Source organism: Ciona intestinalis, chromosome 8, assembly GCF_000224145.3.
Source record: "Ciona intestinalis chromosome 8, KH, whole genome shotgun sequence".
Lineage (NCBI taxonomy): Eukaryota > Metazoa > Chordata > Ascidiacea > Phlebobranchia > Cionidae > Ciona > Ciona intestinalis.
In genome coordinates, this window is record NC_020173.2 from 1,201,779 (window position 1) to 1,227,755 (window position 25,977).

The 25,977-nt window shown below is 34.6% G+C and overlaps 3 protein-coding genes across 7 annotated transcripts in view; 1 reads left to right on the forward strand and 2 right to left on the reverse strand.

Moving 5' to 3' along the window:
• The window catches only part of zf(c2h2)-36 (zinc finger protein 36), a 14,557-nt gene extending 9,417 nt beyond the window's left edge, over positions 1-5,140 (forward strand). For 3 of the 4 annotated variants that reach the window (XM_009860883.3, XM_018812710.2, XM_018812711.2), the window contains 5 exons: positions 235-714; positions 1,306-1,413; positions 1,660-1,776; positions 2,230-2,379; positions 3,235-5,140. In XM_009860883.3, coding sequence (XP_009859185.1) covers positions 235-714; positions 1,306-1,413; positions 1,660-1,776; positions 2,230-2,379; positions 3,235-4,664 — 2,285 coding nt within the window. In that variant the 3' untranslated portion in view covers positions 4,665-5,140. 4 annotated transcript variants of the gene reach the window in all.
• On the reverse strand, positions 4,873-12,614 carry neuralized-b (Neuralized-b protein). 2 transcript variants are annotated; one of them, XM_026835343.1, is made up of 11 exons: positions 12,450-12,614; positions 11,329-11,409; positions 10,669-10,858; positions 9,827-9,989; positions 8,951-9,134; positions 8,206-8,631; positions 7,854-7,988; positions 6,986-7,141; positions 6,532-6,736; positions 6,049-6,182; positions 4,873-5,108 (listed from the first exon to the last, which is right to left on the reverse strand). In XM_026835343.1, the coding sequence occupies exons 1-10, from the start codon at positions 12,526-12,528 to the stop codon at positions 6,092-6,094; spliced, it is 1,710 nt and encodes a 569-aa protein (XP_026691144.1). In that variant the 5' UTR covers positions 12,529-12,614; the 3' UTR covers positions 4,873-5,108; positions 6,049-6,091.
• Positions 12,615-14,101: 1,487 nt separating this feature from the next.
• Positions 14,102-25,188, reverse strand: LOC100183911. Its single transcript, XM_009860954.3, has 19 exons — positions 25,081-25,188; positions 24,467-24,551; positions 24,261-24,377; positions 23,141-23,947; positions 22,688-22,737; positions 22,360-22,408; positions 21,975-22,097; positions 21,306-21,404; positions 20,622-20,698; positions 20,087-20,227; positions 19,494-19,643; positions 18,975-19,080; positions 18,075-18,229; positions 17,739-17,820; positions 17,201-17,377; positions 16,401-16,601; positions 15,771-15,935; positions 15,068-15,217; positions 14,102-14,777 (listed from the first exon to the last, which is right to left on the reverse strand). The coding sequence occupies exons 1-19, from the start codon at positions 25,113-25,115 to the stop codon at positions 14,610-14,612; spliced, it is 2,937 nt and encodes a 978-aa protein (XP_009859256.2). The 5' UTR covers positions 25,116-25,188; the 3' UTR covers positions 14,102-14,609.
• Positions 25,189-25,977: the final 789 nt, after the last annotated feature.

Consider the following 25,977-nt stretch of genomic DNA (forward strand, 5'->3'; position numbering starts at 1 on the left):
TTGAACCCATTACCTCTGGGTTACAGGCAGGCGCGCTAACCACTATGCCACGGCCCCAGACATATATGGCATATAATTTTGGACAGTGCCCAAGCATAGGTAATACACCAACTATAGCTTAAACACCTGATCCCACAGAACAGGTCTGCCATGCCATAGCATCTCACCATTACAGAATAAAATACAGTCATACAGTAATAAAAAGAAATCTTGATTAATTGTAACTTTTTCCAGACATTACACCAAATTCAGTTAACACAGTTGGTTCATCAGCCACCCATGTGCCAAATTCGCTTTCCTCTGCTCCAAAATCAAACAAAAAATCAGCAAAAAAAAGAAAATTATCTGAAGAAGCTTCAGCAACAGAAGAAAAGCCACAGCGCACCAGGGCAAAAAAGAAAACTTCACAACTAAATTTACTCTCAGAACCCCCAGCTAACCCTTTTAATTTTCAACGGAATGGTGTCGTCTCTTTGGGTTCCACAAACAAGCCTATACAAGCACCGGACAGTGCTAAGATAAAGGCAAAACCATTTCCCGCTAAACCATTTGATATTTCCCAAATGTCTTTTGGAAAAGTTTTTGCAAGTTCAAGAACCTTGAGTGAAAAACTTTATAATCCTTCAAAGAAAAGCAACAAGCAGTCTACAACACCCAGCAAAAATGTTCTGAAACCCAGTAAGCAGGTACCAGCCTCTCCAATGAATGTTGCAGGTATATATTTGCATTTATGTTTTTTCTGAACTATATATATAAAAATTTAGTATACTTAGTAAGATTTAACGTTAATATAAACTTATTGCGAAAAGGAGCAATGTCTTGCATATGCTGTACTTTTGCTGTTATGACCGTTTTATACTTAACTTTTTTTGCATGAAAAACATATACACATCAACAAATGCATATATATTAGGGTGGGGGAAGATGGGACACCTTTAGCACATAATATCCAAATATCCTGATTGTGTTTTACACAATTAACAACGGTCTATTGGACTTGTAACTCCCAAGCACACTAGGATAAAAAAATAGTGCCAATATTACTTGTCTGACTGCGATGCCGGTCGCACAAAGAACTTAAATGGGCTTTCCGGGTGTTGGGGTAATGGGCAAATTTCCAGGTCCTTGACAAGGACCTCTCCCATAAAGAGTAAAAAAAATGGGTGGCCTGAGGATACGATTTTATAATTCTTGAATGTTCTTTGTTTACTGCCAAAGGATAGAACAAATAAGGTGTTTCATCTTCCCCCACCCTACTAAATTTCTGCGTCACTGTTTGCTCATACCAAAATATATTTTATTTAGAAACACCAAACCCACAACCTCCAGTAAAGGATTTTGTGTTTGAAAAAAATGCAAAAGGGAAATTGGTTTTGGTTCCTAGGACACTGAAGAAGGCACCTGCCAAATTTGGTATGCATTTTCCTAGTGTTACTTTTGCCCCAATACGTGTGTTAGCATGGTATTGCTATGTTGCAGACTGGAGACAATTGTATGTGGCAGCTTAGGATAATTCATAAACCAAGATTATAGTATGTTTCTAATGTTAATTTTATAACACTGTTTATCAACAACAGTTTCACCACTTTTCAACAGGAAACCATCTATTGGTGGCAAACCAAAAAATAATTCTTTGAATAAAATGTATGTTTATTACAGAAATGCCAAAACCACCTCGTGCCATAAGCTTCAGTGAAGTCACAAAGAGCAGCATCTTGGTCAAATGGCTTCCTCCAATAGACTGCAGTGTTACCCAGTACTTGCTCCAATTTCGAGGTAATTTTATTTTTTCATGTTGTAATAAGCATGAAGAAAAGTATTTAATAATTTAATGGGTTATCAGGACTTGTTCTGTTTCATACACCTCCCCCCCCCCCCCTTAGTTACCCTGTATCCTGTATGTTAGAAAAAAATAGAAAATGTCTGACAATTTAGACAACCCATTAGTGACCACTAGGTTGGAGCAATTGTCGTTAAATGTCTAGCCCAAAGACACACATGACCACAATAGTAGCAGTGGCAAGTCTTGAACCCATAACCTCCGGATAAGAGGCAGGCGTGATGCTATCTACGGCGCCAGATATCGGTCTTTAATTTTGCTATCATCACTTACTGCCTTAGAAATAGTTGCTGCAGCTTGAAAATAGGTACAAGTGAGCATGGGCATACATAAAACCATAATCAAGTTACACAATCTACAATTTAACAATTATTAATGTATTTTACCAGGCTTTGGGATTCCCACAACTGAAGTTCTTCCACCTGCACAGACTATGGTGAGACTTGTGGGTTTGCGTTCAAATACCACCTATGTTGTGCGTATGTATTCCATGTATAAAAACATGAAGAGTTCTTGCATACACGGAAAGCAGAAAACATGTAAGTTACTTGAATTCATTATTTTTTACTGCCATCATGGGCCTGGTCGTTTACTGTTTAAAAATGTTTTTAAATTTAGTGACCAAATTGTTGTTAGAACTGTTTGAAATTTGGTTGTAGAAATTTTAAATTCTGTTTGGTGGATGTTAGAACATTTTATAATACAGCTACTTGCTTTGGCTGATTTACAGCTGTAGTTTCAGAAGCTTGTGTGCGACCTGATGCATTATATCAGTGATTCAACCTATAGTACTACTTGTGGTACATGAATTTCAACCTGTTAAGGTTTATTAAAATCAAACGAATGTACAGTAAATGAATTATTAGGGTGTATATTTTGTCCCACGCCACAAAAGGTGTATACGGATGTATTTGGTAATTATAAATAGTAAATACTAAATAGTTTTTTGGGCAGAAAATGAGAGCATAGCTCTATTAGATAGGTACATTTTTATAGATGAATAAATGTAACTTACTTTATACTTGCATGGCTAGAAATTACAGTCGTTATAGCACGGGTGTTCATACACCTCATGCCAGCTTACGAGTTGCCATGTATGTTACTTTGTGGGTGGTTTTTTATTTTATTTAGATTTGTTTAATGTATGACTGATAATATAGACAACCAATTAGTGACCACTGGTTTAAAGCAATTGTGTGTGTCTTACCAAATACTCGTCTGCCCATAATGGTAGCAGCGACAAACCTTGAACCCATTACCTCTGGTCTACAGGCAGGCACGCTAACCAACGGTGCCATGTCACCGGACAGATGTTTGCCAAACTTTTATATTTTTTAGTATATTTTTCATTAGTATATACATATTTATATTTAGTGGCCTATTGATTTTTTTAGTGGGATTGCGAGAACTTACTCAGCTGAACAAACAAGCAATGGAAAGTCCTGTGATTATTCTTGATGATGAAGATGAAGAAAAAGATGTGAATTCATCTAGTGCGGCACCAGACACCTTTAAACCAACACCTGTGGTGTCAGGTGCCACACCCATGGCGTTAAATGCCACCTCTGGCACCGCTAAAATCACACCCTTTCCGAAAAATCACACCCTTTCCAGTTCCGAAACACAAAAAATAACTCCAAAACTTATCCCGGTATCACAAATCAAAACAGCCACGGTACTAAGGACAGCTATGGCAACTCAGCTTAAAAACCTATTACCAATCACATCGCAGGCGTCAATCAGTATAAAAGTCACAAAAGTTGGCGGGATAAATATCCACAAACTATCTCCTCAACAAAAGACACTGCCTAAAACAATTGACAGCAATGTGATCATGCCCCCGATGAAACTAATGGTACAGAAAGGCAAAGTTACCGGAAAACCAATTGTACCTATATCAAAAACGGAGCTTGTTAGAGTTTCTAACAGCCCTCAACAAACCGTTTTGTCAGCTTTGAGTTTGGAGAAAAAGGAAAATACTGAAATTGTATCGGCAACTAATGTTGTGGACATGGAAAATACGACCAGTGATTCAAACAAAGATATTTCTATGGATACTGACACAGTTATCATTGAGACGTCTAGTATAAACGATGTCGAAACATCTAGCCAAAATACTTCTATGGTTGATGGCATTGCTAGTGGTGCTCAGAGTTCGAATCTGGATACTGTTATAAATACTATGAGCCAAGATAAGCCTTTGGTTTCTGATGTTGTTGTTGATGCTCAGACCTCAAGTGGGGATTCTTTGGAAAATACAACAGGCAAAGATAATGTTTCTGTTGATACTCAGATGTCAAGCGTGGAAGGAAAAGATGAAACGACATTATTAACGAAAGACATTGGTGTGAGTGAAAAGGTTGTTTCAGAAAAAATGGACAAACCAGATGCCAAAACTCACGATGTTCAATCTTCAAGTGCTGATGTCGTAACACCCGCTGTGGTGGAAAGAGTTGAGAGCGTTGCAGTTGAAGAAACTGGGGGTTTTGTTGAAAAAGAAGACCCAATAATTGAACACAATATGGTTGAAACTGTGCCCATTGAGCCAGCAACTGAAACTATCGATTCATTTACTGTTGCTTATAAAAGCGACCACAACCCTAGTGAAGATACAACGGATATTCCGTGTGATATTGTAGGTGATACCTTCACTGTCACTTGCACAGGTACCTACCATCATAGTGAAGATGCATTGAAAGTTTCAAGCGGTTTGGCTGCAGTGTTTGATAATGAACACGCAGATGATGATAATGATGATAGAGATAACGGATCTATTGACGATATTGCTATGGAAGATTTAGATGAATATTTGAAGCATATCTGAAGCAGGGTGTGTATTTCTTGTCTTTATGGAGAAGTTCAAATTAAGGGGTTACTGACAGCTAACAGGATAAACTTAAAGCAATGTACATACGTTGTGACTCGTGGTAAATACGATCACAAAGCTGCTGTATGAATTACGCTGCTGTAAAAGTTAGTGCTAGTTTTAAACATAGCACTTTTATTTTACTTTACTAAAATTATCGAACGAATTTCAATTTTTGTGTTTTATCATGATAAAAACACAATGGGAAACTACTTTTGCATCATTGCCATCGTTTGTTGTTTACACTTGTTTTGTCTTTTCATTTTTACCTTTCACATTTCAAGTTTTAAATGCCAATCATTTCAGTATAAATTATACAGATGAGCTTGGTATATTATTTTAGAGGTCACTTTCTGTTTATTGCTTCGTTATTGTTTGGTTATTATGGATCAGACCATATACCTGTAATAGATGTAAATACACCACATGCATTAGTGGAGTTTTATTTTCTAAATAATTACAGATTCAGAGCCCACTATACCATCCCATATAACAAAGGTGTTTGCATGTATACACAAATATAATAAAAACATAATCTGCAAGTGCTTATATATGATAAAATCCAGAAATGTTCTCCATGTTAAGAAAGTACGGGACAAAATGTCAGTGGTAGAAATTCCGGTGTCGTGATATACTCATTCCGATTGATATATTTGTACCCGGCGCTATTGCGCATGTGCCGAGACGGTACTGCGCATAAGTAGCTCGGAACAAATACAATACGAGCTCCAATAAATACGTACCGATTAATAAAAGTTCTGGGGATTCATTTTTAGGTGTTACGTAGCGCTATAACAAATTCAAAGCTGGATCGATAAACATCTTTTTTAATTATTATTATTAAAATTTTATTTTAGAATCGGTACCGCTGGGGTCTAGTTAGTACACTACCCAAATTTTATGTTATACCACGCGTAGAAGGTACTGAAAGTTGCCGCTATAATTTTTGTATTCTAGAATCACCTTTGGTTTACCAGCGCCGTAAAAAATTAAAATGTGTTATTGAACTAGCATAAACTTTTTCTAGGCAACAAACAACATACCAACTCATTCTGATGACTTTAAATTTGAAACTCCAGTTTTAACGTGTAAACATCTTGTCTGGAACGTTTTCAAGGAGGGTCGTAATAAATTTGGACCGGCGGTCATTGTATTTGTTCCGAGTGGTAGCGTCTCGGCACATGCGCAATAGCACCCGGTACAAACATATAAATCGGAACAAATATTTCACGACACCGGCCTGGGGATTACGTGACTAGGAAAAAGTTGTAGCAACGCAGTTATTAGCAACGCAAAGTCTTTATGTCCAAGGTTTCAATATCATTAAAAATATTTTGCTCACATCATTGAAACTGGAAACTGCATATTCTCATGGAAACACATTCCTAACTTTCAACGGGTTCAGCAAAAGATTTCCGACGTAGAATTCGAATTGCGTCTTTAACAGGACCACCGCACACAGGACACACGATAAACCTAAACCAATAACGGTTTAAATGATGGATTGCGTGATTATAGCACGTGTATCTTCCTTTGCAGCATCTACAGTCGTTATAACACGCGGGAGTTCTATGTAAATACTCTTATGATACGGCGGATTAGACAATAAGGTCAAAATTAGTACGCCCAATAGCCAAATACGATGTATAGTAGGGTAGGGAGTCTACAGGAGTCGTGGGGATGCGATTTTATAATTCTTTTAAATGTTCTGTGTATACTACCAAACAGAACGAAAAAAAACGGAATGAAAATGTGTCCCATCTCCCATCACCCTACTACATCTTTTTAAAACAAATGCAATTTTAGATTTCAAAAACTGACTTACCGTAATTGTTGCTTCACCATACAAGTAATGGCACACCAATGACACAATGCGATATGACCACACGGTTGAATTGTACAATCCCTTCGTCTGTCTTTTTTGAAACACATCAGACATTCAAGTTCAGTTTCTTCGTCCTGCACGTGATCTATGGAGAAGTTGTATTTTTCCGTCACTTCCTGTTTTGGATCGAAACTTTTTATGCGGCCTGCAAAAAAGAGCCAAGTTTAGCTACAATGAAAAAACAAGCGGCCCAAGGCTTGTCGCTGCTACCATTGTGAACGTGTGTATTTCTGGACAAGAAACTTAACGGAAATTGCTTCAACCCAGTGGTCACAAATTGGTTGTCCAAGTTATCAGCCACACATAAAAAATAAAAATGCACGACGTACAAAACTTTACTTTCGAAAATATTAATATATGCTGAAACCGAAATATTAACACCAATAACACATACCCATTAGTTTGACTGTGGTAGTGCTGCCATAAAGATCACATATTAACCAGTTGTGTTCTTTGGTTGAAATCTTGTCAAACAAAACCTTATGTTTGGAACCGTTTTTGCTGTAAACCATTCTACCGTCTGGTTCCAATATAAAACCCAGCTGGTCGCCTGTAACCAACGTAAAACGAAATGGTTAATATTGACTCTATACGTCTGTGTGTTGGAGTATTGAGCCATAACTCGGTTATAAATCCAAAGTTTTCTAGTATGCCGCCTTCCCATAAGACCTTACCCATATAGAATACAAAGCAGAATCGAATTGGTTGTATGGAGAAACTTCGCAACAAAATCATGTTTACAAGGTATATTGGTGGAGTGGTTCTAAACAAACCATATTTACTGTTGTACGAGTAGTTACGTGTAAATATATACTAGTCAAACATAGCATTTATTGTAGGAAATTATCTATACTAGTATAGGGGGAATACAGGACACCTTCAGCACATAACATCCTGATCGTGTTTTAAACAATTAACAACGGTCTATAGTAGTCGTAAGGATACGGTTACATAATTCTTTGAATGTTCTTTGTTTTATTACATGGGATGACAAAATAAAATTAAAAGTTGTCCCATCTTCCCCTACCCTACTATAATACAAATCATTTACAGGTAAAGACTAACCAAATGAAACTTGGGTGAAATAATAAAAAGAAAAAATGAAACTATAAAAAGAAAGTAAAACAGGTTTTACTTAATTCGCACATCAGTTGTTTATCAGGGTTGATTTTTAGGGACGTATTTTACTTTTAAACATTTTTCAGTTTGTTTGTGTTGAGTTTTATCCAAAAAAATCTAGCATGCTGCTAACAGTTCCCCACCTTGCTCCGTTTCAATATCTCGTGAAATTCTCCAGTATTTACCAGGGCTTACTACAAGCAGATCCGCATTGTCTGGTAAGTCTTCGCTTTTCAACGTCGCTGGATTTACGTTTGTAAGCCCAACACCAAGCGCACCTGAGATAACAGTATAGGAACTTGTTGTGATAAATATTCATATTAAAAGTTATTTCTTTGAGGTTTAATCTCAAAGTAGCTTCCTACAGTATAGGCATGAAATTTTGCTACTAAATACGTACCGTACCTAAAAAAACTGCTAATTAAATAAATAGTCGCGCAGTGGTGGAGTGCAAAGAAAGCATAAACGCTTGTATAAACTTCTACGTTTTCATACCTGCATAGTTTGCTTCCACTTTTGCAATCTCAATAAAAGTCATATCCGACGTACGCAGAGGCTTTGCAATAAACGTGAGGGCATTCCAAAACGAATCGAAGCGTTTTGCGACCGTTCTTCTGCTGTCCATGCGCACATTACGTCCACATGTGTCATGAAACGCCACAACGTTTTCCGAAGACTTCGAAAGACTGCTTCGTTTTGTTTTCCGTCCGAAATGCCCATCAGTTTCAGAGTCACTATCATCGCAGTCTGAATCAAGCAGTAACTCTGAACCCCTTTCTGCCGTTTCGTCATCAACGATCGCCAGTTCTTCAACCTTCCCGTACAAGTCCAGCATCGGCCACAATGATATTTTGGTGCTTAAACCAGTCGCAAAAATACCTTTGCCTTCGTTGTTTATCATGAAGCTTACAGAACCATCATCTATAAGTAAGAAATAATGACAATCATTAATCATGCTTATCATTTTTTTATCATGTTTACATTATAGTGGAATAGGGTGAAGACGGGACACCTTTATTTAGATTTAGAACATAATATCTAAATCTCCTGATCGTGTTTTAAACAGTTATCAACGGTCTATGGTAGTAGGGTGGATATACGGTTTTATAACTCCTTGAGTATTCTTTGTATACTACTTAGAGACGAAAAATTAGGATAAAAAGGTGTCCTATCTTCCCCCAGCCCACTATATATTTTTTTCAATTACATTAATTTTACAACACTTATGTTATTTTCCCACCTTTGCAAACGAAGGAAAATATGTTATACTTTGTTGCATACTTCTCGGGGATCGGGATTGCCCAGAATCTTGATCTTCGAGATAAATCGGGCACCGCATAACTTGGTAAGGAAGCTGAGTTACACCGTGCTGGGTTGTAAGGGGTAAAACCTAAACGAATACAACCTCGCCAATCTGGCCGAACCTGTAATACGGTAAGTTTTATTAAACCTTGTTCTTTAAAAAACTTTTGTAAAAACAAAGAAAATTCTAACTAATTTTTTAAATCTAACTTTGCAAAAATAGGAAAAATGTGCTTGTGCGTTACACCGAGATTTTAAACAATAAGTTAAGTAGCAATTTTTAATAAAGGAAATATACCTATACGCTTGATACTGGTATGGTTGCCTTTAGGTGTGTAGAAGCTAAACGTTACTCTTTTTTGGTTGAAAAATATTTGCATTGCATACATGAAAAGTATTTTTTGTAACTCGAGTGTGTAATATATTTAATATAAAAATATGGGCCTATATTGTATATAGTACTTTATGGTAAGATGGGATACTGTTAACACCTAAATACCATATTTCCTGATCTTGTTTTAAACAATTAACAACACTTTTTTAACTTATAGTACTGTGGGGAAAGACGGGACACCTTTAGCACATAATATATCTAAATATCCTGATCGTGTTTTATTATACTATCAAATGGGACAAGAAATTAAAACGAAAAGATGTTCCATTTTTCCAGACCCTAGTGTATATAAATACTCTTTGTTTACTACCAAATAAGACGAGAAAAGAGAAAGAAACCGACCTATTTTACCCCATTCGATATACGTGTAACTTAACTGTATGTTTTCACGTAGCTGTAACCAATACCTAAACCCAGTACCTTGTTAAAACGAAGATGAATAGCTTCACCAAATTTTACGGGACGATGACCGAAAACCAAACCGTTGCAGAAACTGTCCGGTTTTCTTGAAGCAACTTGTCGGTCACAGGAGAGAACTACGTTCGAACCATGCACCGGGTGAAACCGTAACATATCATAAAATCTGTTAAAAATGTCATGAGCATATATTGTTTATTGGTAAAATCGTTACGTGCGTTGTTTCAATATTAATTCGACTGTCGATATATAGGCCTGGTGATTCGCTCTTTATATTTGTTTAGGTTTCCTGTGTTGAGATTTACCGAGATAAACAAACGGGTTAAGTGTACTGTATGGGCTTTTATATAAATTCATTGCCAAAGTTAACATCCAAATTGCATATGCCTTTATAGGAGAACTGGAAATGTAGATAGACATACATGCAACACTCCAAAGGGTATAATACTGCGTGGTGTACAATGTATACTATAGGCACAAAACATTCTATACTACCTAATCTTGTTTCTAACAACTAACATCGCTCTTTTAGAGTTGTGAGGATACGATAATGAAATTTTATAAACATTATTTTTGACTAACAAATAAAACCACATGTACCCATTTTATACCTCAACGTACGATGCATAGTACAGTGGGGGAAGATGGGACATATTTTCATTCTATTTTCTGGTCGCATTTAGTGATAAACAAAGAACTTTCAAGGAATTTAGAAACGTATCCTCACGACTCCCAGCATAGGTCGTCGTTAATTGTTTAAAACATGAACACGGTATTAGGATACTATGTGCTAAAGGTGTCCCATTTCACCCCGTTATACCATACATCAAGTATTTTTCGTTTACCTGAACTTTGTGCTTAAAGTCGTCGATGTGACGGCTGTGATGGACGAACGTTTGGATGATTTGGTCGAGGTACTTCCCCTCATTGAAGAATAAGTTGAACCGTGTTCGAACAAAGAACTGACGTCAGAGAATGAAGATTTGAGATGGAATCCGTCACGTGTGTGTAACTTCGGCCGACTTTTTCTGGCGTCTGAAAATTGAAAGTAAGTAATTTAACAGCATAAAGCTATTATGGATTGGCGTTTATTTTTTACACATTAGAATAAAATTTCGTAACTTATCCTTATACATTGTAAATATATAGTACTGTTGGGTAAGATGGGACACCTTTAGCACATGATATCCAAATATCCTGATCTTGTTTTAAACAATTAACAACGGTCTATGGCAGTCGTGAGTATACGGTTTTATAAACCCTGTTTTTTGTTTACTACCAAATGGGACGAGAACATAGAGTGAAAAGGTGTCCAATCTTCCTCCACTCTACTATACATTGTAATTATACTACGGCAGAAAACATTAAAATTTAATCTAGTAAAGTCGAACAGAAACAAAACCACAAGGCGCAAACACGCAAATTAACTATATTAGGCTAAAGATCTATATACCGCTTCCGCAACGTTTGGTACGGTTTACAATCAAAGTGAAAGCTACACTAACCTTTCACGAGTTGATGAATGTTCCAACCTGCGACATATTCCAATCTTTTATGCTTCGGCTGTCGTAGTCTCAGTTCTTGTTCTGTGTAAAGTTACCATAACATCAGGTTATTGGTTGATTTGTATTTTTAAATAATGATATCTTTCAACAAAACAACGTTTTTATCAAAATGGTTATATCTTTTGACGACTTATACCGATTTTAAAACTATATTCTATAGACACGAAATGTAACACGTATATACGATAAATGGTTGAAAATACCCTTTACGATAAATTATGGGTATATATATTTCTTGCCCAAACTGCATACACGCTGTATTATTTTATTTTGCAATAGACCGCCACGGAATTTGATCTGCCCTTATTTTGTTATATAACCCGACCTGTCAATCATTTGCGCAAACACCGCAATAATAAAACACGTTCTACAAACACTACTATTGAAGTACATTTTGACTGACGAGTTGATCACCCCCGGCAAGGTGTATGGAGCCTTTGTGTGGCGTGTAACACCAACAATATCACGAAAACTTTGCCAATACAACACATAGAATTAAACCTCCTGAACGGTAAACGCCTATAGCGCAAACCGGGAATATGTTTTACATCATTGTCCCGTTGTGTGATACAGTAAGGGTGGGGTAATATGAGACACTTTTAAAACATAAAATTCAAATATTTTGATCGTGTTTTAAACAATTAACACAGTCTATATGCGAGTCGTGAGGATACTGTTTTATATTTTTTGGGATGCTCTTGTTGCTACCAAATGGGACGGGAAAATAGAATGAAAAGTGTCCCATCTTTTCTCATCCTACTATATAGCTCTTCCTTTAAAGTGTAAACATATGGCTGTCGTATATTGGAGCATGCGATTAACATTATGTAGGATAGGCTGTGTGTTGAAAAGTTAAGTACATGTTCCTTTCTGACAACATCAGGCACAAAGGGTATTAATTATAGCTATGTATATTTTAGCGCCGATCAAGCCACAAACTTTTCCGCACTTGCGTGCCAAAAATATATACGTCACAAATTAGCTTTAAATTTTGGAAAAGCTATTTTATCAAAAAATTTCATTACCAGAAGAACAATTTAAGATTTGTCATAAAGGCTTACCTATTACATCATCGTTATGATGTATAAGATGCATATGTCGTTCCTTTCCCTCCGTTTGTAACATTACATCGACTGCCATAACTGACACTTCACACAGAATACGAACCTAATAACTGAGTACAAAAAGCTGGCGATAAAAAGTCTGAAAATACGTGTTAGTAATTCCCTCCAGCACCCATGACTCACATAAAACACGAAGGATTACAGTCTGGAACCGAATTCTTTTTTCACAAGTGGCTCACACGTTCCCGGCGCATCGGCGCTTCTCCTGCGCCACTTAATTACGCAAAAACCAGAACCAGAAAACTGGTAGCTACTCTGAGCTCACGCACTCGAAGCGCTATAATATTTAAACAGTTGTTGTTTGGTATTATAATCCCTCAAAACAGAAAGCCTTTATAAACAAACAAATAAACGCTAAAGCCCATTTGTCGGACTAAGCCCTTTCTTACATCAGTGGCGTTATATGTTCACTTTTTAATTGACAGAACATGTATATTTCGACTTAACTTGGCACACACTTGAATTTCAAACTCATAATTCAATATTGATCGTATTAAGTCTGTTTAGAAGCTGAACCACACTGAAGCGCTTGTGCTGCCCTTTGCCTGGCTTGTTTTCTGCGAGTAATCAAGCAGAAGCGGTATGCTTCCACGGAGACGGCTGTATCAGAGAGATGACATTTAATTAGATTGTGATTCGTTGTTTATTGTTGTGGTAATTTGGTATTGTTGGTACACAGTGGGAACGAGGCATATAGCGTCAGGTTACTATAGGCATCTTCAATTTAAGTACGAACAATAGCTCGTATTAATTGGGTAGTCTTACTTACAAACAAATGTAAATTTCATTTTAACTATGAGATGTTGTTTACCCATCACATTCCTGGGTTTAGTCGGCAGTGGTTAACATATGTACGCTTGTTATTTTATTTGAGTCATTGGGGGTTGCAGAAAATTCTCTGTTTAGAGTATTATTACTCATCTCATTAAGTGCGGTTAGTCAAAATTTGATCAAATACGTACCTCGAAAAAACATTAATATATACAAAACTTTCTATTACAGAGATGATAAAACTAAATAATATACGTAAGAATACTCAATTGAAAATAATACACTTTTATACACCTCATGCGTTGTGCTAAAGTCTGTCTAACCCGAGTAGGTGGATAGAATGTCCGGCGCCGTGGCATAGTGGTTAGCGCGCCTGCCTGTAACCCAGAGGTTCAAGGCTCGACACTGCTACCGTTGTGGGCGTATGTGTCTTTGGGCAAGAAACTTAACGGCAATTGCTCCAACCCAGTGGTTACTAATGGTTTGTCCAAATTATCAGCCATACATAAAAAAATAATCACCCACAAAGTAACATACATGGTTACTCATAAGCTGGCACGAGGTGTTAAGCCCGTGTGGTAACGACTGTAGTTTTCCGGCCATATTCATTCAATTTATTCAAGTTCAAGGTAAATCTTTCCAAAAATGTAGTTATGAATTAGCCTGATTGGATACTGTAACAACTCTTCTACCAACTATATAAACTTCGGTATGTCTTTTAACATTAAAATACACTGTAAGTAACTACTCTATTGAAATACCTTGCCTTATTATCAACAATTTGTTATTATCAATAAATTCTTTAAATAATGCCTGTTAACTTACACACCTGTCGTATTCTTCTAAAGATCAATTCCACAGTTTCGTGAAGATTTGGTAAATTGGTAAATTAAAAGTTACTTTGAAAAAAGACAATAGGAAATAGAATATCTAGAAAAGCAACTGCGAAGCGTGCTGGAAAGAAAAACAAGAAATATCGCAAAAACAGTGCGTAGTGAGAAACAGGTTTGAAAATCATCGGAAAAAATAAAAAAAACGCAAGGAATGAATAAATGGCTTATTACTTAGGTAGCTAATCTCTGTTGTAAAATTTAGAAAAATATTTGAAAGGCACACCATCGGCACCTTAATATCGTATAGTGAGACGCATAAACTGCAACATACTTCAAGAATGGTCATGGAAGAGAAAACAAATGCATCATTGAAGTACACAGCAGCAAACGCTTCGTTGGTTAGGAAAAAAAAACAGCTGTACTTGAAAAGTTTTCTGCTTTAACAAAAAGCCTTGGAACAGTAGTAGCAAAAAAATAATAATAAAAAAGACAACTATGTCTCGAGCTTAGTGGTTGTAGAAGCTATTTCAGATACATCGACATTTTTTTCTGGAGATGCTTCTCGTAATTCGTCATTCGGATCGGTGTCTATGTTCTGACTATCGACCATTTCCTCGCTCACACGAGAAGAACGAAGGTATTTGAAGATACCTCTTTGGTACTGAAAGAATGTATGAATGAATGTAACTTACTTTATCCTCGTGTGGCCGGAAAACGACAGTCGTTATAACACAGGTGTTCTGTTTTATACACCTTGTGCTAGCTTACAAGTTACCATGTATTACCTTGTAAGTAAATATTTTTGGGGGGGATCTGTTCATTTTTTTATGCATGGTTGATAATTTGTATATGAAAAAGATTGTCTGTGTTATAACAACTTCCATTAGGCATGTTAGGATTAACATTAAATTCATTTCTTTAATGCTATTTTTAATATTTAGAAACACCCACACTTATTTGCTTTGGCATTTCCTCCAATTGGAAATCTATCCTTGCTGTTGTTAATCGAATAAAATGCTTCACTTCAGAGCAATATAAACTACCATCTCTTATTCCAACATCTAATGCTGAAAGACTTGCAGATATTTCTTCCAATGGGGCCTGGGTATTGAAAAAAAAGAGCATTTTACAGAAAAATCAAAATTAAAATAGCATGGTATCACAAAAAAATACTTTAAAACAATGAACAGTTTGTGTGGTGTTTTAAAATTCTAACATTGATAAAATTTTCTTTGTGCATCCAAGTGTATAAGAAATTACTAGTGTAAGTTAGCTAATTAGGTTGTGGACATGCTCTAAATCCGTGGTACTTGTCCGATTTACCCCCAATATGTAATGTAATATGGCACTCATTCATTAAAAAACAAAAACAACTTATTCCATCATTTATATTTAATGAGACAGATGCGCTTGCTTTTTGGCAACGAGTTGTTCAATGTCTGGTAAAGTACTACAATCGGCACAATATTTCTGTCCCTTAAACTAATGTGGATTTTGATTGGTAGCTTATTTACCTTTTAAATACGAGGAATTTACCCCAAAACCCATGTTTAAAAATGCTGCTCTAAATGAAAAGTTTATGCTTTTAAATAAAACTTTGAAAAAATGACCAGAACACCTTAATTTTTGATAATTGGTTGTTTTCAATCGTTACCTTCTGTTGCTTTGGTATTTTGTCATTGCCGATAGAAATTTGCACAAGTAATACGCACGACCATAATACATGTAGCACCTTGAGGTGAGATACATGCTTGTTGCATTTGTTGAGGAAAGAACGGACATTTGGGACCGTTAGTTTCTTTGAAAGAGCAGCAACAGGCTGGAAAACAGAATGTTGCATAGAAATATTTCAAAAATTGGGATTTTTAATTTTAAAACAGTTTAAAAGATCATAATTTGGGTTTTATGCAACCTATTATAAGGTGAGAATTTTATGAAAAGTTTTTTTGCAAAAGTTAGAAGCCGATGTTTTTTTAAATATAATTCAAGCATATTTTTAGCTGTAACTGTAGAATAAACACAAAACTACTTTATAATTACCTGCTTTTCACAATATTTAGGCAGGAAATTAAACTTATTAATCAACATAATGTTACTTGTCTAAATTCACAGACCTTTTTTAACTGTAAGCATGTTTTAACAGCTTTTGTTTTGTCGCTATATCCTGTCTTTTTGTTAAAAATATTTTTATTATCTTTGCTACTGTAATCAAAGAGACAAATAAAGTTAATATTATTTATTATTATGTTATAAATAATACAATAATACCATGCATATAACACACCTGTAAATCTCCATTATCAATACCACGTGGAACAATATCTTTGACTTGAGAATTCTCAAGACATCGGTGTAATGCTGATTGTGCAAGACTTCGACGTAACTGAACGCATTGAGCTGTATTGGTTGGAAGATCAGATGCTAGACTTTCTAATGTGTGGTAGTCTTCAACTTGGTTTAAAACCTCCCTTGTTACAATTAACCTCTGTGAAAATATGTTAGGATTAAAATATGATGGCAAGTAGAAAGGTACAGCATGTTTTAAGCCTAAACAATAATGACCAAGTACAGTAAAAAAAATTATAGAATGCCTTTTTTTGTAATACAGTAGTAACTTGCCAAAATAGTCAATTTTGTTTTAAAATTTGATAACTCCGTAAATACGAACTCATTAATGATTTTTTTTTTATTATTGCATATTTTTTCATAAACTGCTACACATTGTAAAATCATAGTTATAGTCGAGAGGAAAACGACAGTTGTTATAACATGGGTCGGATGGGTGTTCATACACCTTGTTCCAGCTTACGAGTTATACTATGTATGTTACTTTGTGGGTGATTATTATTTGTATTTTTTTATGTATGGCTGATAATTTGAACAACATATTAGTGACCACTGGGTTGGAGCAAAGTGTCTTACCCAAGGATACATACGCCCCAATAGTGGCAGGGACAAGCCTTAAACCTCTTGGTTACAGGCAGGCGCTAACCACTTCGCCACGTCACTTGACGCCTATTTAAACTTAGTTGAAGAAAATAAGGGTGGTCGCTACACCTAGCAGACAACAAGCCAGCTACTTACCATATCTTGCCAGTTGTGCACAGCATTGACTGTGGTGGACAGAGCTTGTCTTAAAACAGACTTTAATTCGCTTTCTTTGCTTGTTATAGACAACATAATGCAGAATATCGTTACATACTTGGCCAGAACCATGTCCGCTATTCTGTAAGTGCTGTTTCGAAGGCAGTAGGCAAAAATCTGAAAAGTAATGTATTTTAGCTTATAATGGAAAATGTTGTGTGTTTATAGTATACAAATATGGTAATGAAAAAACATTTTTTTCTATTATACATTAAAATTGACTCAATCAGATAATTTGGGTGTCTTATTCATATTTTTTGGCTGTTTAAAACATGCTGTCACATGACCATTTAGATATATTAACAAATGAGACAACTATTGTCCTTTATTAAAATCCGCTTGGTATTTATACAATAGACATGCCACTACTGCTAATCAGAGCAGTATACAGAACGAATGAGAATTAGAACAATTGAAATGATGTGTATTGTTTAAAACCACAAAAATTAGTCATTTACTACAATACTGTATTCCTTACCTTTAACACAAGGCATAAATTAGAATGAAGATTAAAAATTCTGGGTTTGTTTTTCTTGCATACGCAGCATGGTTTGGGTATCCTGCAAGTAAAATTGTATATAGTTATAATATACCAGGGAAAAACAACTGTAGTGTAAATTCACCTGGCGAGTAAAAAAATAGTAAATATATATATTGCATATTATTTATATTCAACACATTTTTTAAGTGAGTGGGTCAGAAAGTTTAGGAATTTTCTGCTGAATTTGGGTCTAATATCATAAACTTAATAAAAGAAAAATTAATTTTAGACGTAAAAACATAATATTTTTGACTTATTGATTAAAAAACTTACGTTTTGTGGCAAGACATAATTTCTGGTTTGACACCAAAATTACAAAACATTTGATCAAAGTTATTTGGGTCTAATGGCCCATACGTTTGCAATAGATCGGTCAAAACACTCTTTGCTTGGTTTACAATTTGTCTATCAGTGTGGCAAGACACTACCTGTACAAAAGTAAAAGTTTTTTTAACACACACAAGTTGGACACAACATATACCAGGGGTGGTATTCTCAGCTACCAAATAGTCACCACCTAAATCAATCGAATAAATTTTACAGACTAAAATTTTCTGTAATAAGAAATGCACAAAAATTTAGTCGTCCGAATAAAAAAACGCGGTAACCAATAGTAACCGCGACCGACTAACTTAAGTCGGTAGCCAAGAATACCGTCCCTGGTCACCTCTCTAGAATGATTTCCTAATACGTTGTACTTAAATCAGTTAATCAGCATGTTTGTAAATGCTCAGACCCAAGTTACAATACTACCAGGGGTAATACAGACAACAACGTGAATGGGACTAGATTGTCTTCATGTTTATCTACATTAGGTGTAGGTTTACCATGCAAATATTTGATGTCTCACTTTAAACAACATTATATGTTGATGGGTGCATTGGTCTTATACCTGGCTAAATCTGAGTTTAAACAAAGTAGCATTCTTTTAATACAGCAAGTTATTAATTTTTGTAAACAATTTTTTACGATTTAGTTTGTTAATAATAACTAAATGAAAATAACCTATTGCCATGCACAAGGTAAAGCGAACTAAGCGATTATAACTTCTTAATACTTACCAAAACATCTCAAATTCTACCCATTGTATTAAAAATTCCTATAAAGAGCATTATTGCAAAATTCAAACCAAGAGTTCATTTAAATTTATCAAAAATATTTAAGTCAATTTACCTTGAGCAGCCACTGCATAATGTTAACAAGTGATGATTTGTTTGCAATTATTTGACGAACGTGACCAGATTTTAAGTATTTCAGTTGACTTGCAACGTCTTTTAATCTGTGACATAATGTTAAAGGTTGGAGAAATATATACACTAAGATTTTTTGCATATTTATTAATATTATAAGGTAAAATAGTTTTTGTACTTAAACATTCAGCAAAATGTCTAAAAGTTACAAAAATACAACCAATATATAATAGGGTGGGGTAAGATGGGACACCTTTAGCACATATTATCAAAATATCCTGATCGGATTTTAAACAAATAACAAAACTCTATAGGAGTCGTGGAGATACGGTAATATAATACTTTGAAGTTTTTAATTGTTTACTACCAAATGGGGAAAAAAACACAATGAAAAGGTGTCCCATCTTTCCTCACCCTACTATATATAAAAATTTCTTTGGCGAAATTCTTTGAAAAGTGTAAAAACTTATCCAAAAAATCCTTTTTGGTTGGCCATATTCACCTCGAAAGAGCATTAGGTGGTTCTCCTTCCGTGCCAACATAAAGCAAAGTATGGGGGCAAAAGTAACGAAACAAAAGATCTTTTTTGAACAGTTTTACAGGTGGACAATTGTTAGGTAATCCCTTGCAATCATCAGAGCAAGAAGTCATTCTGGTGAAGATAGAACACAAGTCAGTAACTAAAATAATTGGAGTCTTTAACCAAAGCTTTTTAGGGGGCTGTTATGTTGCGGTAAAAAAATGCATGGAAATTAACAAAGGTTGAGTACAAAGTTACATACATCAAATCGGGCATGAGAAGGCAAGTTGTTTTGTGAAACAGGGCAACTTTGTTAACACAACTGTAGTTGCCGCACTATGCAACAAAAAAAACAGTTTCATTCAACTGAAATAATGGCTATTGCATTATAAAGTTTTCAACCACTGACAAAACACAAAATATAACATCAACTTACTCTAGGACTTTAAAAAAGCGTAAAAAATATATATACTACTTATATATGTATATATATATATTACATTTTCAAAACTCATATACAAATCTCATATATTAGTGTATTACATTCTGATTTATATGATCATATTTCAACTTACTCTCTCAGGACTTTATATTCTTCATCATCGGGTTCTTCAGTCGATCCTTCATCCTCTTCATCGCTGCTGTTGATGAAGCGAGAAACTCCTCCGGACTTTACGTACTGAAGAAGATCCTCCTCTGTTTGTTTTAACATCTCACTGTTGGAAGAACATCAATCGTGCTTATATAGTTTCTATGTTCTGTTTAAATACATGAAGTTTAAACCACATTAAGGGTTAAAATCAACGGCTTCTATTTAAGTGTTTTTGAAACACAAGTTCAGGTGACTCCTTTAGATAAATTCATGTCTGGCTAATGCCTTGTAACAACTGAGTTGCCCAATGTTGTAAATGGCGAATGATGAAGCTTTTAAAAAAACTGGTGAAAAATTCAGTTACATTAACATTTTGCAATGTTTTTAGGTAATAATAATAATTCTTCCAGTACATTTTAAGATTACATTTCACAGTGAACTTGTCCCTCATTATTTAAAATTTTATTGCAAGCTGTACAAACAAGAAATGTGTTAGTTTATTACGCTATATAACTTACCCTTCTTGTTTGTCTCTCACCATCCTATTTAATGTGAATCGTAACTTAGTTCGCTTTACATGGCCTTTTTCCTTAGGCTAGAAAGAGGAAGTGTTATTATATTAGAACAATTGAGGCTTATCACAGAACAAAGTTAAACATTTTCCTTGCCAAGCAACAATGAAATTACAAGCAGAGCTAACAAAATGGGCTAAAAGGAATTTTAATATTACTCTTTTATCTGCCAGTTTTAGGAGTATTTTTGAACATAAAGTTCCCCATGGGAATATCCACACAATATCATGCTGAGCCCCTTGGTATGTTCCCACCATGTGGTTATTTGTAACTAAACCTAACAATCTCACTATAGTAAGATGAACAACACAATAATATTGGAAATTGGAATTAAATATTTTGCACTTATTTCTTTTTAAATTTTATAATTACAATAAATCCAATTAAATATTGAAAAACTGTGATATAGTAGGGAGGGGGAAGACGGGACACCTTTATCACAGAATATTCAAATATCGGTATATCCTAATCGTGTTTTAAACAAATTACAACAGTCCGTGGGAGTCATGAGGATATGGTTTATAATTCTTGATTGTTCTTTGTTTACTACCAAATGGGGCAAGAAAATAGAATAAAAACCTGTCCTATCTCCCCCCTAACATACAATATATGTTGGTTGTCTTAGATTACCTTAGTTTCAGGTGGTGTGTGGAAACTTTCAAAACTTGTTGATCGTGATTGCTTTCGGGGTGTCAGGGGAATGTTCTTATTTTCACAACTTTTTAACATCTAAAACCAAAAAGAATTTTGTATATGTTTATTTATTATTACAATGAATAAAGTTTCTAAATCATAGAGTTGTAATGTGCCTTACGTACATAAAGTAGGCTTAAAATTTACTGATGCAGGTATATTATTGAACAGGAACTAAATTTTATCTGAACCGCAAGTTTCGCAACCATTTTATCTGTACCCCAAACAGTACAAATAAAACAGTAAAACACAATATCATTATTTAATATTACGTAGCAATTTTTGGCACAGACTATTTTGGAAAGCATGTAGATAAATTAAACGCAAAAACAGACTTTCATGTTTTAGTAAAGGCTCATAAATTAAAAATTATAAAAATACATGATTTTTTTGTTGTTTTTTTAATCAAAATTAAGTTTATTTCTACAGTAAATTTTTAAATAAGGAATCGATGTAACTGTGGTAGTGATATAGCTTGGTTTTTCCCGCTTTATTTCAGATAGTCTAGCACTGGTATATGTTTGATTTACACATTGAACAACGACTTCAACAAACAAAAGTTAAAGATTTCTTAATACGAGACCAACAAAGCTTGAGATTACGAACCTGAAGAACGTTATTAACACTGCTGTCCGAAACCTGAGATGAAACTGGGCTGTCGAAGTCCATGGGAGAACATTCAAATTGAGTATGAACATTATCTTCTGTGGTTGAATTTATACCAACAATCTAAACAAAGGACCAATTACAAAATATACATAGGTTAATGAAAATGACTTTGCTGTTAATTTGTACTTTATAAACATTCAGCATATTGAGTATGAACATTATCTTCTGTGGTTAAATTTATACCAACAATCTAAACCATACTCTAATTACAAAACATCCATTGGTTAAAAAAATAGCTTTGTTGTTTATTTGTTCTTTATAAACATTCACCTAATGTGAAATTCAAAAACACTTTAAACTGTAAACTATATTTGGTATTTACCATTTCTTCTAGACTTTTATCTTCAATTTCGTCTGAATGACTAACTTCTCTGTAAAGATTTTGAGTTGATTTTTAAATTTCGGTTAGTTTTACCTTACTGGAGCAGTTTTATGATTCAAAACAAAAGTGGCAGTTTAAAAATAAAGTTAAATTTCGAGAACACAACATCTTGTGTGTTGGTTTCCCAAATGGTTTGTGCATGAAAGGATTATTTTATTCATAAATTGGATGACTGCTGTAGTTTTAACTTTTCTAGCAGAAAATTGGTCTACAAAAGCATAGTTTTACTGGGTAATACAAATAAAAAAAATATCATGATTTTACTTACTTTTCCCAATGTCTGTTTGAGGTTTCGCTTTCAGAGAAGTAACTGTTAGCCTGAAAGACATTGATAAATTTATTCAATGTACAGAGTGTGGGAGTGTAAATCAACACTACTTAGTTTATCTGAAGTAACATCCATATGGGAACAGGATACACAACATGTATCTCTTTGTCAGTTTGTCATATCTAAGTTCTGATAATGCCATAAGGCCAATTGGTGTGATAGATTACTCATTATATGTTAAAGATATACGAAAGTCTCTATAGTATATATTATAATATACATACATACTTTTTACATCAATCCATATTGTATAGATTGACTCATCAACTATACATACTTAGTGACTTACTATGGAATGATTTGAACATGAAATAAAAACATATGCATATATATCTGATTATCTGTATATTATACATGAAAAAAAAATTTATGATGCTTGTAGTTGTAGCTCACCTCAGTTTTTGGAACATCGTCAATTGAACTGTTCTCCATTAAAGAGTTTAAGTTACAAAGAGCAGGAGGTTGAGTGTTACAGAATGCTGGAAGATCAAAATCATCTTCGTCGGAAAGTCCATCTGATACATCCAGGTTTTTTGTTTCGTATATATCAAGGAGATTTTTTGGCGGCGAGAAAGATTTAGTTCGTTGGTTAACTTTGGTTTTTCCAGGTGAACTTGGTTTTACGTTGACAGTCTTTTCAGTAGGACTAGTTTTATTTGTGAATATGCGTTGTGAACTTTTTAAACTGTTTTTACTTGGGCTCATATAGTCATCTATCTTCTTTCGTTTGTGTGCTGGTGAATCAGAGTCTTGTGGTTTTCGTTTAACACGCAGGTTTTCAGGGCAGCTCAAATTACTTTCGTAACCATTGTTAATGGTGCTTTTGATTGGTGTTGTAATGCTGGATATGAAACAATCATTTGAAGACAGTGATGAGGTATCAGATTTTGAGCACGTCGCAAGAGGATTTGCACAGTCGTTTAAATAGTCCGACCATATGTTTCTGTCTGCACCAAGGCAATTAATATTGCCAGTGTCCTGTTGTTTCTCGTCTGTGCAATTTGCCCCATTGACAAGTCTTTTTGAAACAGCATTGCCCTTTACGGATTTTATGGATTTGAACTGTTTTTTAGGAAAATCTTTAACTTCTTCCTTGATCATTTTCTTGCTTTTTCTGAAGTCACATTTGTTGGAAATATCGATCATATTCACTTGTAGTGGTGAATCATCTAATAAACTTATTACAACAGGAGCCTTTACCTGAGAAAAACACATTTACTTTATAAAGTAAGTAACCAACTTAAAGAAAAAAATAACCAGCCTTCGTACTTTAGCTGTTAGTGTTGTATACAATACTATGCATGATACAAAAATAATGAATTCCAAACTGTAGGCATTCATTTAATATATATATATATATATATATATGTATATATATATATTATTTATATTACCAATTTGGCAATTTGTACTAATTTAACTAGTATGTTTACAATAATTTTGGTAATTACTAATTAATTGATTTTCTTCACTGTATATATACAAAAACTTTATAACAATAGTAGCAACTTACATCTGTGTTTACAGCCGGTGCGTCGTCCTCATCAGATATTACAATGATATCAGCTGACACAACACACTGCAATTTCCTACACACTTTTCTATTAGATTGATGTTTTTTTGCCGGGGTCTATGTAACGACAAAAACAATGGATAAATGAAAGACAGTCTAGCAATGGTTCACGCATGTAGTAACATGGCACAGGAACTAATACTTACTTCGTGCAGCAACTTAACTTCAGCTGTACTATGCAGATTAAGATTCTGAGGACTACTGCCAAAGTAATTTGTAATAACACTTTGTCTGAAATACAAAGAATAACAGTCACATAAAAAGAAATTTAAAAGCAAAACAAATTTTATGTATGCTGTCGTCTAATTAATCTATCAGCAGAATGTGGAAACAGCAGTCAACAAACAGCTTACGTAAGGTTGCATAATAATATCTAAGGCCACATCACTGTTAGAAAAATACAGGGTAGGAAAATAACTATAACTGTTTACAACAAAACAGCAATCAAAAACTCAATGCCTCAGTAAGCTAAAATAAAACAAAATACAAGAAAAACAGTTTGAAAACTAGTAGCATTGTATACTTTAAACAAAACAGAACAGCATATCACATTTCAAACACCGCTTTATAACTAATTTCGAGCCCTGCACTGTATTGTGTATTGGGCTTTGTCTACTTCCTATTTGTCTCTTGTTAAACTCTGGCTGTATGACCTGTAGTGACTACTTAGTTACAAGGTATTGCACAGCACATGATAACAACAACACTTAATGCCAATTTTAAATTTGCATGAAAAAGTGAACTGTTATGCAACATTTACCTTGGTTTAACAGCACCCTGTTCTTGTCCATGCATGTTTACACTTGATTTTAAGTAAATAGTAAACTAAAGGCTAATCATTTCTATGGAATTCCAATAAAATGCACCTAAAACATAAAACCTATGCATTATATTATATAGTATACACCTAAAAACATACAAATTCGCCAGAAACTAAACTTTTAACCATGTGCCTATAAATAATAAGATAGAAATTCCAAATGTTACCAATGTACCTTCAAGAACAAATACCATACAGTGCCAGCACAGCTTTAGTTGATGTAATGTTTGTTTTATACATAAACAACATAATACAATAATATTGGGTCAACATTCAAATAAAAAAAGGGGTAAAACTAAAGAGTATCAGTTAATTTAATTCCAAATAAAACCCAACTTTTTATAGCAGATTACAGACTAACAAGTAAAAGTAACCATAACAACAGCATTAGGTATTGTCACAACTCACAAGTATGTACGAGCCTAGTTGTCCATAGACCCCAATGTATTTCAATACTACATTCATTCATGTTCATTTATATGGCAACGAACATACACGAAACTGTATAATGCAAATGTAGGCGTTGTCATTATAACATTGGCGATATTTTTCAACATCTTTAAAACATATCCGTTTTTTGTCGCTACATACTGTCTTTTCGTTTAAAACATTTCTAAATCTTCGCTACCGTAATCGAAGAGACAAATAAAAGTTATTATTATCATTCGGAAAGCCTTCACGTGTATGCAAATTTATAAAAAAAAACAAACCAGGGTCAAGTTTCTGTTCCCGCCAACTGATATATTCAAAGGAAAAAAAGTTTTCTCCTTACTATAATTGCACCATACCTTAACCTGCGTGTTACGTACATTTATTTCAAATGCGCTCACATAAAGA